Source organism: Gossypium hirsutum, chromosome D10 (assembly GCF_007990345.1).
Source record: "Gossypium hirsutum isolate 1008001.06 chromosome D10, Gossypium_hirsutum_v2.1, whole genome shotgun sequence".
Taxonomy (NCBI): domain Eukaryota; kingdom Viridiplantae; phylum Streptophyta; class Magnoliopsida; order Malvales; family Malvaceae; genus Gossypium; species Gossypium hirsutum.
This window is the reverse complement of record NC_053446.1, coordinates 32540395-32558726: the sequence shown is the minus strand read 5'-3', so window position 1 is coordinate 32558726 and position 18332 is coordinate 32540395. Positions and strand designations below refer to the sequence as shown.

At 33.6% G+C, this 18332-nt stretch overlaps 1 protein-coding gene across 12 annotated transcripts; it reads right to left on the bottom strand.

Moving 5' to 3' along the window:
• Nucleotides 1-519: 519 nt before the first annotated feature.
• LOC107915001 (protein BLISTER) lies at nucleotides 520-15935 on the bottom strand. Of its 12 annotated transcripts, XM_041102572.1 has the most exons (18): nucleotides 15439-15580; nucleotides 14451-15299; nucleotides 14199-14343; nucleotides 13800-14037; nucleotides 13017-13624; nucleotides 8331-8363; nucleotides 8162-8194; nucleotides 8020-8058; nucleotides 6971-7090; nucleotides 6183-6248; nucleotides 5082-5192; nucleotides 4642-4718; nucleotides 3569-3636; nucleotides 3336-3446; nucleotides 2118-2275; nucleotides 1913-1981; nucleotides 1229-1384; nucleotides 520-980 (listed from the first exon to the last, which is right to left on the bottom strand). In XM_041102572.1, the coding sequence occupies exons 3-18, from the start codon at nucleotides 14226-14228 to the stop codon at nucleotides 894-896; spliced, it is 2004 nt and encodes a 667-aa protein (XP_040958506.1). In that variant the 5' UTR covers nucleotides 14229-14343; nucleotides 14451-15299; nucleotides 15439-15580; the 3' UTR covers nucleotides 520-893. The 12 variants fall into 12 exon arrangements, with proteins under 12 accessions (XP_040958506.1, XP_040958499.1, XP_040958504.1 ...); XM_041102565.1 differs by lacking the exon at nucleotides 14451-15299 and having other exon boundaries at nucleotides 13800-14126; nucleotides 15439-15933; XM_041102570.1 differs by having other exon boundaries at nucleotides 13800-14404; nucleotides 14512-15299.
• Between the last annotated feature and the right edge of the window lie 2397 nt (nucleotides 15936-18332).

The window sequence follows — 18332 nt, the reverse complement described above, 5'->3', positions numbered from 1 at the left end:
CTAAACGTACCTGGTCCCCTTGTGAAATTTAATTTTGATAGTGCGTTGGATATTCATCGAAATCTGGGTGGTGCAACCATTGTTGGTCGGAATCATGTTGGTAACGTTTTGGTGGCTGCTGTTGGTATAATTCCATAAAACTTTTTTTGATAAACAGAAAGATAAAACACACACAATTCAACACCTTCGAACTCACGTCTTCCTAAATTAATTTTCAATTAACTATTTAAATACTCATAATATTATTATCTATTGCTTATATATACATATTATCTGATTAGCATTAAAATTAATTTTAATATTTAAATTTATTATTTTAATTAGACCAATTGATACACAAAATCAATCATTATATCTTAAATACATTTTCACTAAAAAAACTGTAATAATCAGTTAAACATCTAAAAATAAGATCAGTAACATCAAATGGCATAAAATTTTCATGGCTGATATTCGGAATATGGGTATCATATAGATTCGACCAGGTTTTTTGAAGAAAAGATGCATCAGAGGCTCTACTTTAAAGAAGCATAAATTTCTAATGCTTTAAGCACTGAAATTTGTTCATTACAAACACAATAAATTGACGGTACAAACTTATAGGCTTCTTTCCCTAATACCATTTGTCAATTATAGCTCATTACAACATTCACTGCAACAAGGGCGGGTTTTCTTTATTGCCTTATCTCAAAATAATACACGTTAGATTTAGCAAATCTATGGCAACACCATCATCATAAAACTCATTTAACTTCTATCAAAAAGAATGTGTTTGTATAGCTGACTCAAAAATATACAAATCACGACCTCCCTCACACCACCAAAAGGTGTTATGGCAAACCCAAAAAAGAAAAGGATACGAAAATATGAACCTCTTGCCAAGGTATCTAGTTTCAGTAGGAAAGCCGCATGTTGGTTCTCCGTCTTGATGGCCCACCTGGAAAGAGCTTCATAATCCATCCTAAGACCCTTTCCACCACCTACAAAGAAATTTAAATGTTACTTAATAGCTTGCTTTCTTTGGAACTCCTAGATATCTCTGTTGTCATCAAAGTATTTCGTTGTTCAATTTTCAGCAATGGTCGGATTGTTAATGACATGCATACAAGCAGGACTCAATCTTCTCATACGAGAGGACTCAAAAGTCCAAAAGAGTACCATGGACTTCACACCAGAGTAATCGTGATACATGATCATGTCACAATAAGAGAGAGAGAGCGTGTGGTACCTCATCACCCTCATCGGCATATGGGGTGTTATCATTCATCATTTTAGACTCATATTGTCTAACTGGGATGTGCTCGCCTGCCATGCTTTGAGCTGACAAAAGCTCTAATCTTTGAGTTTGAGCTTCAAGTTTCCTAGACAACTCGTTGTTCAACTCCTTCATTCATCAATAACAAGAATAATAATAATAATAATAATAATAATAATAATAATAATAACAACATTCAGACGAACAAACATATATGATACAAGAAAACCTCTGGTGGTAAAGTTGTATTCTAAAATCTAGGAAAACTAGGATGCAGTAAGAGAGTTGGAAAATGGAGAATAACCCTCGAACAAGACAACTGATTATTAACAGCCTGAAACTAAGTGACTAAATTTCCTGCCATTTAATTTCCCACATATCATATAAGAGCACTTGAAAGAAGTTCAGATGCACATAAGAATTATGTAATTGAAGAAAAAGGAAATACAATAGCTATAGAAAACTAGTAAAATATAATATAGGCTGCAAATTAGCATGCTCTAACCAAACAGAAGAAACATTATAAGTAAAGATGTTCTTAAATTCCATTTCACTCGAAGTAGGAAACTAGTAATTCAGAAATGTTCAATAAAATCTGATACAGTGCCTAGCAACAAGAACCAAATGCGACTAGATGTCTAAGATCAGGTTAAGTACCTTCAGCCTCAAACTTTGAGATAACTCAGATGAGAAAGCTTGTGCTAGTTCTTCTTTCTCTAATGTTAACTGCAAGAATAAAGGTTCCTCAAATCATCATGACAGGAATAGCAGCCACCGAATTCCAAAACTTAAATTCTTGACTGGCCAAGGTGTAAAACATACAACAGCCACAAGAAAATCCAAATCATGTACTAGAAGATACCTCGGAAATTAGACAATTAATGTTCTGAATCATTCTCATTTGATCAGGAGGAATATAAACAGAAGCAGCTTCAAATTGTCCATCTTCAGGCAGCAAGCTCAAACTAGAGGCATCGTTACTGATATTCTCCCTATCATCAGTAGCAGCATCTATGCTTACTGGGAAGTTCAGTAGATAAAAATCATAAGTTAAATAAGGACCGTGGAAACTAAAAACAACTTAAAATGTCACTACTATTATTGCTGATTGGACTTCTCATAGTTGCTTTAAAGCACCTTGTCAAAAAGCAGTTGAATGCTTATATATTCAATTTTTCTTCTATGAAACTTGAATTCAAATAAGGATGTTGTTATTGTCTGGCACAAGTGCCTTCCACCTTCCTACAAGTAAAGCTATTTATGATGATACGCTTATATCCATGCGTATTGAAGCGCTTAACTCATGTCTGATACATTACCTTACAGAAATTGAATAGTTTAAGTAACTTATCAAATCATTCTCTTGAATCTTCCACAAGATCAAATGCTTCAAATAAGGTCAATTTTTTTCTCTTTTTTGCATTTTGAATTTAATAACAATAAATTAAAGTTATCATTGACAGGTTCTCTGATTTTTTTTTTCTGTGTTTTGAATTTAATACAATAAATTAAAGTATCATTGACAGGTTCTAGAAGATTATAAAAGCCAAAGAGTATTTTTATGATGTCCTACATAATTATAAGTCAAAAGTGACTCCTGGAACAAACTACCTGGCAACTCAAATTTTGGCATTTAAAAGTAATGTCCAACACCAGCCTTTGTGCTTTTAATATACACCAGCAATACATGGCTTCAACCTTAAAGGCATCAAGGCATGCATGAAAACTAGAAATCCCTAGATTTAAAATTATGTAAAATAATAATACTTTAACCTAATTTCATGCTCCAAACCACCTCACATATCATACTAGAAATTCTAGAAAACCAAACCCTCAAGCAAAAAGTTAAAACACTGTAGACCTGCAAGAAAGGTTTTTGTTTCTGCATCACTAAGCTTCAATACACCTATTCAACTTGCAAGGGTGTAAATTATTAAGTACAAATTGACCTTAGCACAAGATTGACTCTGGTTAATAATATGCTTTTAATTGGGAATAAGCTTTGTAGCCTCTGCCATACCTAACTTGATTCTGATTCAGTAAAATAACAGATGAGCATGGTTGAAAAGAAAAAGCATACTTAGATCCTCTGTTGAAGTCGACATGTCCTTACTAGCAGGATTCTTAGTAACATCAAAAGGCTTCCCAGTGACGGAGGCTTTTCGTAGCTTAGACTGAAGCACCCTCTTCTCTGAGTTGAATGAATCAGAAAATTAAATAGCAAACATATGGCTATTATATAAACAAATATTAAAAGCTTAGATATAAATAAATATCTATAAAAGCAAACACACAAGATATTTAGCAACTAACCTTCTTGAAGAGCTTCAATAGTTGATTGAAAATCCTGATGCTCTTTCTCTATGCTTGACATTTTCTTTCTGAAAGATACAGAAGGAATAATATGAGCAACAACTACTAGAGTACTTACCATGAAAGTATATTGAAAGGCTAAATCAAATTGAAGAAATAAAACCAAAAACCTACTAAAACTCAAATGTTATTAATTCACAAAAACAAAAAGGAGATTACTAACTACAAACCATCTCCTCCCAGCCCAAATTCTTTCTTCTCTTCCTTTCTGTTTTCTTTATTTCTAATAAGTACAGATAAGTTTTCTGATTCATTTGACAACAATAATTTACATGGCATAAACAGAAGTTAATACTCAAACAAATTGGTTCCTAGAATCACCAACCAAAGCATGCTCTGGGGCAGTATAACATAGGGTTAATATACTATTTGGAATTTGAGTTTGGCTTCAATGATCAATTTGGTAACTGAGTTTTACCAATTTGATACTTTTTTCTTTGTCCAAATTAAGTACCTAAGTTTGGCTTCAATGTTTAATTTGGTATCTAAGTTTTCCTTTGTCTCAATTATGTACCTATGCTTTTTTTACTAGAACACGTGTTAAACATTCATTGGACCACACGATGCCAAGTGGTATGGGTACCAAATTGGGGGGAAAATCTCATGTACCAAATTGCATACTAACCCTATAACATATAGCCAACATAAAATTGGCTTAATACATTCAATTGCATTCTATATGTAATCTTTAATGATATTAATGCATCGATTAAAAACTTAACATGCAAACTTTTGGCTTTTTTTTCCTCGTATTTTCTTTTTCTTTTTGAATATATATATCATGATAGCTTTAATTGGATAATTATTTCTTAGACAATCAAACCACAGGTCTAATACTTGCAACAATACCCTTCTTGAATCTATACCAGGGAAATATGGATAAGCATTATACTTTGGATTGCAGAAGGCAGATGACATATTCAGTTGGAGAAACCAAGCAGAAGAAATAAGAAAGCAACTCATGCTGAAAAGATAGATCCCAAGTCCTTTAACAAAGAAAAACTGAAGCATACTTGAAAAAAGAAATTTCAGCCTCTGAGTTCTCCAAATGCCTCTCTAACTTCAGCTCATTTGACCTTAATCTAAGTGCCTACAAAGGGGATATAAAAAAGAAATGTTAATCAAGCAGATGCAAAACATGATGCTACTCCAGCATCAACAACTTTATACAGATTCATTCAATAGAAGATAATGCAAAAATGCTAATGGTATCACCTAAACCAAGCAAATTAACCATATCAAATATATATAAAAAGATTACAGATCCACTCAAGTTAAACTGACACTTCAAAACCTTAAACTTCATTGCATGCCTAAAATACAACCACATATTACACGGATAGCAATTTGCATATCTCACAGCATTATTATCTAGAGGGGTAGAAATTTTAATGTGAATAGAACGATATTAAAAAAAGGAAGAAAACCTTCACCCATTAAAATAACTTCTTACCTTCTCTTCTAAACTAATGACTTCAGAAGCCAATATTTTGGCACGTTCATCGGCTGCATTACATTCCAGTTGTGCATTTGTATATTCCATTTTCAAAGACTCGAGCTCCGCCTGAAAATATCAAACATCAGACATGATAGAAAAGAGCAAAAGGACAATGCAATAAAATGTCAAAAACGTTTTTAAATAAGATTTCTGACACCTTAAAGCTCCCCAACTCATTCAAACATTATAAGACAAAGAACACAAGAAAATAAAATGCCTATTGGCCTGGCCCACATGCAGCATAGCAGTTTATAATGCACAAACCTGAGCTGCATTGTATGCAATAATTTTTTGCAACCAAAAAACCATTGCAAATAAAAAACTATCTGAACTTTCCACTGCATGAGCAGATTGATAACACCAAAGTGCACATTGTACCGTCTGTGCTTATTTTCCCCTATGAAGATAATACCAATAATGGAATAATGTTTTATTTAATCATATACTCAGCCATCATGTAAACAATGAGGTAAAGAGAATAATTGATAACCTTCATATTTGTGGATCATTTTTATATGTTAAAGGTAAAATAGCTATTTTTCAAATTCAATAAAGAAAAATACTTTTCTCCCATCTCCAGTGAAGGATAATGGCTATCATTGTTAAAAATCTCAATAAATCTCAAATTCCATAAGCCAAAAACCTAAATTTTCAGCACAAATCACCTATGCTGAACAATGAATTTTTATCATGTATTGTGGCGAACATAGCTTTAGAAACCTGTTTCAGCCATGGTAAAGGGAAACTGCAGGATAGGAGCATGGGTAGCATTTAGTGATGAATGAATCTCTTAAAGTTCAATGTTCCTTGTATGTACTTTGTGGTTAATAGAGACGAGTAAAGATGTGAAAGAAAGCAATAGGTTTTGATATTTCAGAAAAATAATTATCAAAGCAAGGCCATCCAGGTGCATATGTGCACACATGAAACATGTCATGCAGACACACCCTGCTTTAGCTATCTGATAAAAATGAACCTGCAGTCAGACAAGATTCAACCATTCCTATGTACAACTTGAGTTGATTACCAGTACCCTAAATATAACAAAATACTAACCAGTTGGGCCTTGATCTCTTCCTGTAACTTCTCCATGTCATATTTTAGCTGATTGACAACACTTCTCTGGAGAGACAGAAAAAATGTCAATAGACAATATAGAGATTTTTAAAGAAGTCTAAGAATAGTGATTGGTTGAAAATTATGATATTGAGCGTCTTTCAGGATTTCATAAAATAAACTGCAATGAAAAACAATGAAGACTGCCAAACAAACAGAAGGTTTCTGAATATTCATTCTCCTTATTGTTTCAAGACATGCAATCTCTTTACGAACACGCATAAACATTTCAAACATTACAATTGGTTTTCCTCTCTCCAAATATGCTCATTCTCGGGGACCTTCATCCACAAAAAGTTAAAACCAAAATAAGCATAGAAAAGCCGATTAAGTTATCAATATATAACCCATTCATTTGAGGAAAGGGGTCCAAAAGAATCTCCTAGGATAAGAAACTATATTTGATATACTATTGGTCATATACCATAATCATGGTTAGATTGATATGTTTTATTTAATATCCTTTACAAAAGGTATAAACAAATTGGCTGACCTAACTCATTATTTTTATAGGCTAGTAATCGATGAAGTACAAATGGAGTAGGTATAACAAGTTCGTTTTCTGTATAAAGTATAAAATATATAGGCGGAAGTCACATTTGTTTATCTATTATTATTACATTTATTTTATACTAATAATTTTAGTAATTGATGAAGTACAAATGGAGTAGGTATTACATGACCACAACATGCTAGTGATGCTGCAATTATCATATTTGGAAACAAACCTGTTGATTATAGCTATCAGTCAAGGATGAATTTTCAGCAGCTAAAGATTCTGCTAACATACGTGAGGCCTCAAGAGCTCGTTGCAGAGAGAACTTTTCTTGGGTCAAATCTTCAATATGCTACAGAATAAGACTAAATAATTAATAAAGAAAGTCCAAACAAAATATCCAGGAAGAAGTCAATAAACAAAATCAATGTGATGAACAACAAAGAAGAAATATATAGTTTTCTACATTATAAGATACGTGAGCTTGTATGTGCCAGATTATAGTTTCCTAATAAGGAATCTTGAGTGTATCAGATAGGATTCTGTAAATATTTTATTAATTGTTATCCGTAACTTTAAGGTTGTTTTTAAAGGACAGCATCCCTAGAATTAGTCTGTTTCCTAATATAAAGTTTCCTAAGTTAGTATATAAATATTAGTGTAATTCCTTGTGAGAAAATATAATAGAAAAAGCCTATTTCTAACATGGTATCAGATTAGCCCGATTTCTGGGAATTTTTTCTGTTGTCTGGCATTTTTTTTTTTACTCCTGCTCAACCCTCAAGCCTGTATACTTTGTTCAAAAGAAATATGGCTGAAATTGTCCAAACCAATACTAATGGGGATATTTCAAAAGTCTCTATAAACAACTCCAACCGAACAAGTGAGTTGCAGAACATCCAAGTAGCCTACAGGTTAAATGGGAAGAATTACCTGAAGTGGTCTCAGCTGGTTCGCACGTTCTTGAAGGGAAGAGGAAAGCTGAGTCACTTACTCAGAACGGGACCTAAAGAAAGATTCTAAGTTTGATGCTTGGGATGAACAAGACTCTATGGTAATGTCTTGGTTATGGAATTCTATGGTACCAGAAATCAGTGATGCATGTTTCTTAATACATCCAAAGATATATGGGACGTTGTGAAGTAAACTTATTCTAAAGTTCGAGATGCTGCTCAAATCTATGAAATCAAGACTAAGATTTCATCTACCAAGAAAGGAAGTCGGTCAATCACGGAGTATTCCAATCTGTTGCAAAGCTTATGATAAGAGATGGATCATTACCAGTGCATTCAGATGAAGTGCAGTGCAGATGCAGCACTCCTGAAAAGGTTCGTTGAAAAGGATCGAATTTATGATTTTCTTGCTGGACTAAATGTTGAGTTTGATGCAGTAAGAGTCCAAATACTTGGAAAAGAGGAGCTACCGTCACTAAATGAGACAGTCGCGATTGTTCGTGCTGAAAAAGGAAGAAGAGGAGTTATGATTGAGAATAGTCAAGTGGATAACTCCGCCTTAGCTACAAAAGTTGCACATGAGAGGAGATTTGGCCTGAAGCAGCCAACTAGCGAAGATAGTAGGCAAAGAAAACTTACAAGGCATATTAAAAGGGAGTCTGTATGGTGCACCTACAGTAAAAAAATCCCGTCACACTAACGAAAAATGTTGGAAGCTCCATGGGAAGCCACAGACAATTAAAAAAAAATTTCAGAAACCGGTGGACAACCAAAGGAATAAGGGCAAGCACATATAGCAAGACAAGCTGGATGGAGAAAAGAATTCTTAAGAATCACCTGTTGCATTTAATAAAGACGAAATTGAAAAGTTGAAGAATTTGCTGGGATCATTGGAAAAATTTTCTTCAAGTACTTGTAGTTTGGCTTTTTCAGGTATATCCTCTTCTCAAGATAACAGGTCTTGGGTCATTGACTTAGGAGCTACAGACCACATGACCCACTCCTCACAAAAATTTGTTTCATATACACCTTGTCCTAGTAATAGGAAGATAACAGTAGCCGATGGTTCTGTTATCACAATGGCTGGTCAGGGTGATATTGTTATAAACAAGACTCTTACTCTTAAAAATGTCCTTCACGTTCCAAAACTGTTTACCAATCCTCTCCATCAAAAAAATTACCAAAGACTCTAACTGTAGTGTGATTTTTTATCCCAATCGATGTTTTTTTCAGGAACAGAATACAAGAAGGATGATTGGACATACTAAGGAAGTAAATGGCCTATACTATCTTAAAGAATCCAGTGGAGAAGTTAGTGCTCTGAATTCCTCATCATTTTTTTTTAGATCCAAATCTATTAAAATCAATAAAGATGAAATTTGGCTCCATCACCTCCACCTTGGTCATCCATCATTTAGAGTCCTTAAAATTATGTTTCTTTCATTGTTCAAAGGGATAACTGTTGAAAAATTCCATTGTGACGTTTGTGAACTTGCCAAACATAAACTACCTCTTTTTCGGTAAGCAATAAAAGAACATCTGCTATTTTTACTCTTATTCATAATGATATTTGGGGACCATCCACTATTTCAAACATCTCTGGCGCTCAGTGGTTTGTATCCTTTATTGATGATTGTACCCGTGTGTCTTGGATATTTCTTTTAAAACAGAAATTTGATGTAAGGTCTGCCTTTTCAACCTTTTACAACATGATCAAAACACAATTTGGAGCTAAAATAAAAAGATTTAGGTCAGACAATGCCAAGGACTATTTCAATCAATTTCTCTCCCCATATTTTCAAGAAAAATGCATTATACATGAGTCATCTTGTGTTAGCACACCCCAACAAAATGGTGTTGCCGAAAGAAAGAATGGTCACATTTTAGCTATTACCAGAGCTCTCTTATTTCAAAAAAAATGTCCCTAAACAATACTGGGGGAGACTGTTTTAACTGCTACTCATATGATAAATAGATTGCCTAAAAAGTTCTTGAATCTCAAAGTCCTATGCAAGTTCTAGCAAAATTCTTTCCTGATTTCAATACCTCAAACCTTACACCCAAAATATTTGGATGTGTTGCCTTTGTACATTTACATTCTCAAATTAGGGGAAAACTCGATCCACGAGCTGTCAAATGTGTCTTTCTCGGTTATTCTTCCACACAAAAAGAGTACAAATGCTATCATCCAGCCACCAAAAAATTTTATGTTTCAACGAATGTTACTTTTGTAGAATAAGAGAATTTCTTTACTCGTCCTTATCTTCAGGGGGAGATCTTATTCACAGAAGATAAGGAAAGAGAATTCTTTCTTCTTGATTTTCCAGCTCCTGCCCAGCAGCCAAACATTCTTGATTTTCCAGCTCCTGTTCAGCAGCCAAACACTCGATCATTGCCTACCAACCAACCTGCCCAACTTGAACCTATGCAACCCGAAATAGAGCCTAATACACCCAAATCACAAAAAGGGATTCAGGACACTACTCATCCTTTACTAGTTTACTCAAGGAAGAAGGCACTGGTGCAAGTTCAATCATCTTCTTCAGATATACAACCTGCTACTCTACAACTCGAGGTAATTGCTGAACCTACTTTGAATACTATTGAAAATTCAGATCAGAGAGGCTATGATTTTCTCATTGCTATTAGAAAAGGAACTAGAGCCTGTACAAAACATCCCTTGTACTTATTCATGCCGTTCAAAAATTTCTCCCATAACCACAAAGCCTTTCTTACTAGCCAAAATTCTTTCTCCATTCCCAAACCGTATCTGAGGCATTAGATGATGAGAATTGGAAAAATGCCATGAAGATTGAAATGGAGGCCCTTGAAAAAGATAAAACATGGGATTTGGTAAAATTATCGAGAGGAAAGAAACCAGTTGGATGTCGTTGGGTGTACGCAGTAAAATATAAGTCAAATGGTTCTTTGGAGAGATACAAAGCAAAATTGGTTGCTAAAGGGTACACTCAAATGTATGGAATAGACTATCTTGAGACATTTTCCCCTGTTGCAAAGATGAACACTGTGAGAGTGTTGTCCCTCGTTGCCAATCGAGGCTAGAAATTACAGCAATTTGACATCAAAAACGCCTTTTTACATGGTGATCTTGAGAAGGAAGTCTATATGGATGTTCCACCAGGATTCGGTCCAAATACAAGACAGGTAGTTTGCAGACTAAAAAAGGCTTTTTACAAACTAAAACAATCCCCGAGAGCTTGGTTTGGAAGATTTACCAAAGTAATGCTCAAGTTGGAGTATAAACAGAGTCAAGGAGATCACACTCTGTTTGTAAAGCACTCATCTTCAGGGGGAATAACCGCTTTATTAATCTATGTAGATGACATTATAGTGACTAATGATGATCTGGAAGGAATGGAAAATTTAAAGAAATGCCTCGTAAAAGAATTTGAAGTCAAATAGCTTGGTAAATTAAAATATTTTCTTGGTATTAAAGTAGCACACTCTCGGGAAGGAATCTTCATATCTCAACAAAAATACATAATTGATTTGTTGACAGAGACAGGCAAGTTGGGATGTAAACCAACAGAGACACCCATAGAGGTGAACCACAGACTTGGAGATGCACTAGAAGATGCAGCAATTGATAAAGGTTCATATCAAAGACTTGTAGGGAAGCTCATTTACTTGTCACATACTAGACCGGATATTGCCTATGCAGTTGGTGTTGTAAGTCAGTTCATGCACAACCCCAAAGAATCACATCTTCGAGCTGTGTATCAGATTCTACAGTACTTAAAAGGCACTCCAGGCAAAGGAATCCTATTTAAGAAATGGGAGAATTTAACCCTTGAAGCCTATACTGATGCAGACTATGCAGGGTCTGGTTGATAGAAAATCAACCTCGGGCTATTGCACTTTTCTAGGAGGCAACCTTATGACTTGGAGGAATAAAAAATAGAATGTTGTGGCTAGATCTAGTGCAGAAGCTGAATTTAGGGCAATGGCTCTTGGAATTTGTGAATTATTATGGCTGAAAATTATTTTGGAAGATTTGAAGATCAAGTGGGAATGTCCAATGAAGTTGTATTGCGATAATAAGTCTGCTATCAATATTGCACATAATCCAGTTCAACATGATCGTGCAAAGCACATTGAGGTTGACAGACATTTTATAAAAGAGAAACTTGACAGTGGCTTAATTTGCACTCCATTTGTGTCCACTGATGGTCAACTGGCAGACATACTTACCAAAGGATTATCTGGGAAGATCTTTGAGAAACTAGTAAGCATGCTAAGAATGTATGATATCCACTTCCCAACTTGAAGGGGAGTGTCAGATTATAGTTTCCTAATAAGGAATCTTGAGTGTATCAGATAGGATTCTATAAATATTTTATTAATCGCTATCCCTAACTTTAAGGCTGTTTTTAAGGGACAACATCCCTAGAATTAGTCTGTTTCCTAGTATAGAGTTTCCTAAGTTAGGCTCACTATGTATATAAATATTAGTGTAATTCCTTGTGAGAAAATATAATAGAAAAAGCCTATTTCTAACAGTATGTATCTAAGACACTTTGAAACATAGGACGTTTTCTCTCATGACTAGAAATTTTTTACAGTCATTACAGTTTATTCACCTCCAAGATATTAACATGTATTCGGCTTCAAAACTGAAATATGGATTATAGCTAAAATCCACAAGAATCTATACTTCCTTTCATGTGATAAACAAATTTACCAATCCCAACCATATGACACCCTACTCTAGCACATGCACCTCACAGAAATACAAGACATGGATCTAATAAGGATGCAAATTTACTTATCTATTACTTCACCATAAAGGAATAATAATAATAACCCAGCCCTATCCTCAAACTAAGCTCTAAACTTCCTCCCAAGATTTGTCAGCTCTGAGAGCAGCATTGTGTATAATCAAGCTCATTACCCTTGTAAACTAGAGTCCCTTTTCCTTTTTCTTCAAGAAATCACAAACCTTTCCTCTCCTGAATATTCAATGTCTAACAATTAACAACTACATAAATCCTTGTATAGCTATAGGAAACAATGGTTTCATTCATTCTTAAGGTTTCAATTTAAATCCATATACTAGTATAAATTTCATATACATAACAGAATGTCAAATTGTGTCAAAAGAGTTAAATATAAGCTAGCAAACCTATAATGACATATTTCTAAGACATCAAAAAGTTCACTTCAAGAAATTTGTATCCATGTAATTAAAGAACTTAATCTTGCAAGCAACATAATCAAAACTTGGAAGAATAAACAAGAATCATTTGAAAGCTGGTAATTGTAGCACCTACAGTAAGCTCAAAAAGTAAATAAAAAAAAATCTACCTGCTCCAAAGCAGCAAAATCCTCATTCTGTTTGGCTGAGTAGAACTCATGCTTCTTCTCTGAGATATTCTCATTCAGCCTTAGGAGGTCACCATTACTTTTAGCAGGAACTGCAAAATGACTAGGAAACTCACTGGCACTAGGAAAAACAAGGGACCTTTGTTTGGAGAAAGTTCCCATAGTTTCACTCTCCATTGATGGTTTATCTAAAGGTGATGATCGAATAGCATTCATGCTATTAAACTGCGAGCTATGGGAGGGAAATGCATCTTTTGTAGGTTGATTATGTTGAAAAAGAGACCCAAAAGAAGCTTTGGATACATTAAGAGAATCAAGGAAAGACGGACAAGATTTCCTAGAACTAGTATCATTTGTGACTGACTGCAGTGGCATGTGACTTGTGGAACTTTTGGCATCAAAACTGAACTCAGAAGATCCAAATGCCCAAGCGGATGGACCAGGCACACTTGGAAAACCACTAGAGTAATTGCTAAATGTTCTTTCTCCAGGTTTAGAACTCATAGGTTCCCTAAATTCTGCATTGCCTTGTAAGCTCTGCCCAACTTCAAGGGCAGATCCTGTTATTCCCAAGGTAGATTGAGTAGAGTCTATAATTAAACACAGAACATTTAATACTGCATCAGGTTCTTAGCAAAAAAAAACTATGAAAACATAGATAACTATTAATTCTAGTCATTGTAGTTCATAAACAAGCATAATCACAATGAGAATTGATAAACTAAACATTACTTTCATAGAAAGAAGATAGTACAAAGCTACTACCTAGCAAGCTGCTGTCACTGGCCTTACTTTGCAGTGAATTCTGTGGAGATATTTTAGTAACAAAATCTTCAGAAGAAAACGGATTTACAACTGCAGAAGCCTTCAAAGAGCCATCATCTTCTTTTGACTTGGTATCTTGAAAGTCCTTACTCAAATGTTGTGTTTGTAATCTATCATTAAACAGACCACCATTCCAGGAAGCACCATATTTCTCATTTTCTTGACTTTTTGAATACTTCTGCACTTCGGTAGAATATGAATTATTATCATTCACTAAAACAGATGGCATAGCAAGCATGTTGTTTGAGTAAGTTCGCTGACTTTCATCTGAAACATCATTTATTTTATTGTTGTCATTAATTATCTTTACATAAGAAGGATCGGGTCCATTAGATGTACCAGCTCCATCAAAGTCAGTGACTCGACCATCTTCAGTTTCTAATAGATGTTTATCATTTAAGATAACATCTGAAGCATGAGACTGGGTGGTAGATGCTGCCTTCTTGGCTCTGTCAGCTGCCTTTTTCTTACGAAATTCCTCAAGCTGCAGATGAAAGGAGATAAGAAATGTAACAGCCCATGGTACGTACAGTCCAAAGAATTACCTGCTTGTTTTCAAATTTCCATTTATGAAAAAATATGCAACTGAACCTTTATTTCTGGGCATAAATCCAGTGTTGTAATTACAGAAAATCCAATCAACCACTAGTACCATTTAGGAGGATATTAACTTATCAGAATAAGTAAAAAGGTGCAGCCGTGCAGCGTCCAGAGAAAAGAAGAATACAATTCTAGAATGGGATATCTTATTTGTTTTTGGGCCCTACCACTGAACCATCACCCACATAAAAGCATCACTGAACCAAACAAAAGAAAAGTTACAGAAAACAAGAGCTAGTACAACCTAACACAAATTAGGAATGGGATTAAGACACATCATTTGGGAACAAAAGCATAACAGCAACTTTAAACTCCATCTCTATCGGTTACACAACTGAGATACACTCTTCATTTGAAATCATTGTTCTTAAGTTTCAGACAAGTATTATTGCTTTAGTATAGCACCTCCAAACCCCAAAGGAACTTCTACATTCTCTCTATCTTGTATAGAAACGTTAGTATTGCTCTCCATTCAAATATAATGACATACTCAACTCTAGTTTAACGATAAAAATTGAAGCATTGACCTATTCCCTCTCTCTGCGTCACCTGACACAATTACATAGAACTATTGAAAGTATAGAGGCAGTGAAACTTTCCAAAGGTGTAATCTAGAAAACAAGTTAATGTCATATACCCTCAGTTCCAGCTAAGATCGCCCAAAACATTGCTAAACAATGTAAATACTACAGATCATATCTTAAAATGCCCAAATATTCCCTCAATTCCAGTGAATAATTTGAAATAGATACCCTAAATCAGTGAATATATATGCCTAAAATCGAAAAGCAAGCTTTTTTAAATATGGATTGAGTCTACCAGAACTTCAGTTAGAACAATCTGCATTGCACAAGTAACAACCATTCAAAAATTTACAAAATTGAATCATAAAATTTAATGAGTAACAAAATTAAATGACCAAGTCGAAATCATATTCCAGAAGAGAAACCAATAAAATTAAATAAAAATCAGTTAGTACCCGACGCTTCCCGGCTTCTAAATGCTCTTGTTTCCGCGAACTAGGCAAGACCTGAGCCGACGCCATATCGGCAAAAACCCCGTCAAAATTTCGTCAATCAAATTCTAACTCTCAATTCTCACCCATTAAGTCACGAAAGAAATGCCAACCGACAAACAATGAACACTGATAATATTGAATTCCCTAGTTCACCCACAAAGATTCCACGAACAAAATCCTCCTACCCCAAGAATAGAGATTCGAAGCAGATCGATAGACACGAGATTCAATAAAAAGGCGAAAGAGAAAAAAAGAATTGGTAACGTTAAGATGAATTTGAAAATTTTGAAATTATTAAAACCAAAAAGAATTCCAAAAAGTAAAATGAATAAGAAAATTAAAAGAAAATAACGAAGGTGGATGGTAGGATCAGATCGGAGAAAGGAGAGGTGGCTTATTTGGAATCCAAGCGTGAGACGGATCTCTCTGCATATCTCTAAAATTGGTATTTGGTGTTTTTTTCAAATTTTATTTTATATAGGGTAATTAATAATTTCTAATAAATTGTTTCTTTTAATTTAACTAATAAATTGTTAATATTGAAATTTTAGAGCGGGTACCGGCAGAACCGTATAATACGTTGCGAGGGTTAGTTTAAAACTGTTTTCTGGAAGTGTTTTGAATATGATTGTAAAAAGTGTTTTAAAAAGTTTATTTTAAAATTTAAATATTTAATCGTTAAAAATCATTTTTGAAAATTAAAACTTTTATTTTAAACATTATTTTTTCAGCATATGTTCTAAAATAAAAAATATATATTTAAATACTATTCAAATTTATTAATATTATGATATTTTAATAATAATATAAAAATAATAATATTTTGATATATTAAATATAATTTTTTAATAAATTTTAAGCAATTAATATTAATTATTTGTAGATCTAAGGATAGTTAAACCCAAAAAATTTAAAACTAAATTTGATAATTAAATTTGAAAGAAATTTAATTTTAAAACAGAATTTGATAATTGAAATTGGAAAATTTTCAAAAAAACTTTGAAGTTGTGTATTTAGAGTCTTTTATAAAAAGCTCGTGTTTCTTTACAATGAAATTATTACAACTATTCATTTTTCAAACTATCATTTTTACAAAGAATATATTCTTTAATTACAAACTCTTTTTTATAGAGAATCTTCACTTTTTATTATAGAGAATCTTCATTGTTCATTGTTGAGAATTTTCATTGTTCACCTTTGTTTTCTCTTGCAAGGAATTGTTCTTGTTTTACCCTATTCATTTTTAATTTTTTTTATACTTTTGGTGATTGTTACTGTGGTGATGTCATCCACAAGATACACCGGTTTGGTCGAAGATGTTGAGGATTTCTCATCCTTCGAGTCAAAAGACATAGACATGAGCATCTCAACTAGAAGTTCTTTTTTTTTTGTATTCCTTTTTGGTTTTAGCTTGAGCTAAAATCGTGCTTGTAGTTTATTTGCATTGGAGGAATTTTGCTATAGTTTGATCCAAGGCAGCAGACTTGTATAGTCTTGGGTTTTTATTGAAAAATTCATCCAAATACTTGGAATTATATTTGTCATCATTAAATTTGTCTTACCATTTTGTCCTAAAATTTCAAACTAATAATGGATTCCCATGTAAGAATCTTATTCATATGAATAACTCCAAGAAACAATATAGGAGATGCATAATTTTGAGAAGAAATGAATATTTCTGTAAATATGTTTTTGATCAGGTTCGAGTTGGAACTTGCCAAAAAATTTGGGCCATAGGTCTTGGATTTTTACTTGTAGGGTCTTAAAAGAGGATGGTCCATACCAGTTCCACCATTTTTGGAACCAATTGGGAAATTTAAACTAGCCACCATATTTAAAACATAAGAGCCATGAATGTCTCATATGTTGATTATTGATAAGGAAACCATTATGCTAGTTTGTTTGATAGTCCGAGTACATTAAATATGGATAATGGTCTACTTCAGTAGTAATTTTAGTTGGGAACTTCTTTACAGAATTTGGGTTTTCACCCCAATCTCTTGGTTGAAGAATTTTAATAATTTGAGTTGTTGAATGGATAATAAAAGTTGGATCTTTTGGATCGGTGTAATGTTTGAACGATACTAATCCAGTTTTAATCAGTATGTTTCCATAATATTGATGCGGTTTTTGTAAATCTAATGGCTTAAAGTGTCATCCTTTGAAAAGTTATTTAATAAGAATATATGGAGGTTTTTCAGAAAATTCTTTCTCCATGATAAAAAAATTTTCAAAACATTTATTTGGGAAATATTGGGGAGATTTTTGGGTAACAGTCTAGATGCTACTTCTTTTATGAAATTTTTTTGTAAAGATGTTTCTTTTAAAAATATTTTTGAGAGATTTTAGTTTGTGCAAAACAATCTCTCTGGCTTTTTGAAACTTTTATCGCTTCAGCAGAATTTTGCTTGAGAGGAGTTTCATCTTTTAGTTGGGTAAAAGCCAATGCTAATTTTAGGGACTGAGAGAGTGACTCAATCTATTTCCTGATTTGAGAACTAACTCTATTCGGGTCTTGTGCATCTTGAATAGACGCATTTTTAAGGATTTTGATGAGGATGATGATTTTGAATTTTTCTTTTCGCATACATTTTTCATATCAAGATTTTATTGGTTTTGAAGAAATTTTGGGTTTCGGGGATATTTATTCTATTTTCCCTTATCCTCTATATCGAATTTTCGAGGGCATTTTTGGAGAAATTCTCTAGTAAGGAAATGAGGCAAAGAATTAGCTTCTTCTTTGATGTTTTCAATGTCAAAATCAAATATGCTCAAAATTGTTAGTCATTTTGTAAAAATTTGTTTTGAGACAATATTTTGAACATATTTTTTGTAAAACTTCTTTTACTGATTTG

What these genes read in the sequence shown, in the direction of transcription:
- LOC107915001 (XM_041102564.1), bottom strand. Translation starts at nt 15,504, where the DNA reads ATGGCGTCGGCTCAGGTCTTGCCTAGTTCGCGGAAACAAGAGCATTTA. An exon ending in TTAATTGTCTAATTTCCGAG is followed by an intron (nt 1,982 to 2,117) that starts GTATCTTCTAGT and finishes TTATTCTTGCAG; the next exon opens with TTAACATTAGAGAAAGAAGA. An exon ending in ATGCCGATGAGGGTGATGAG is followed by an intron (nt 981 to 1,228) that starts GTACCACACGCT and finishes ATTTCTTTGTAG; the next exon opens with GTGGTGGAAAGGGTCTTAGG.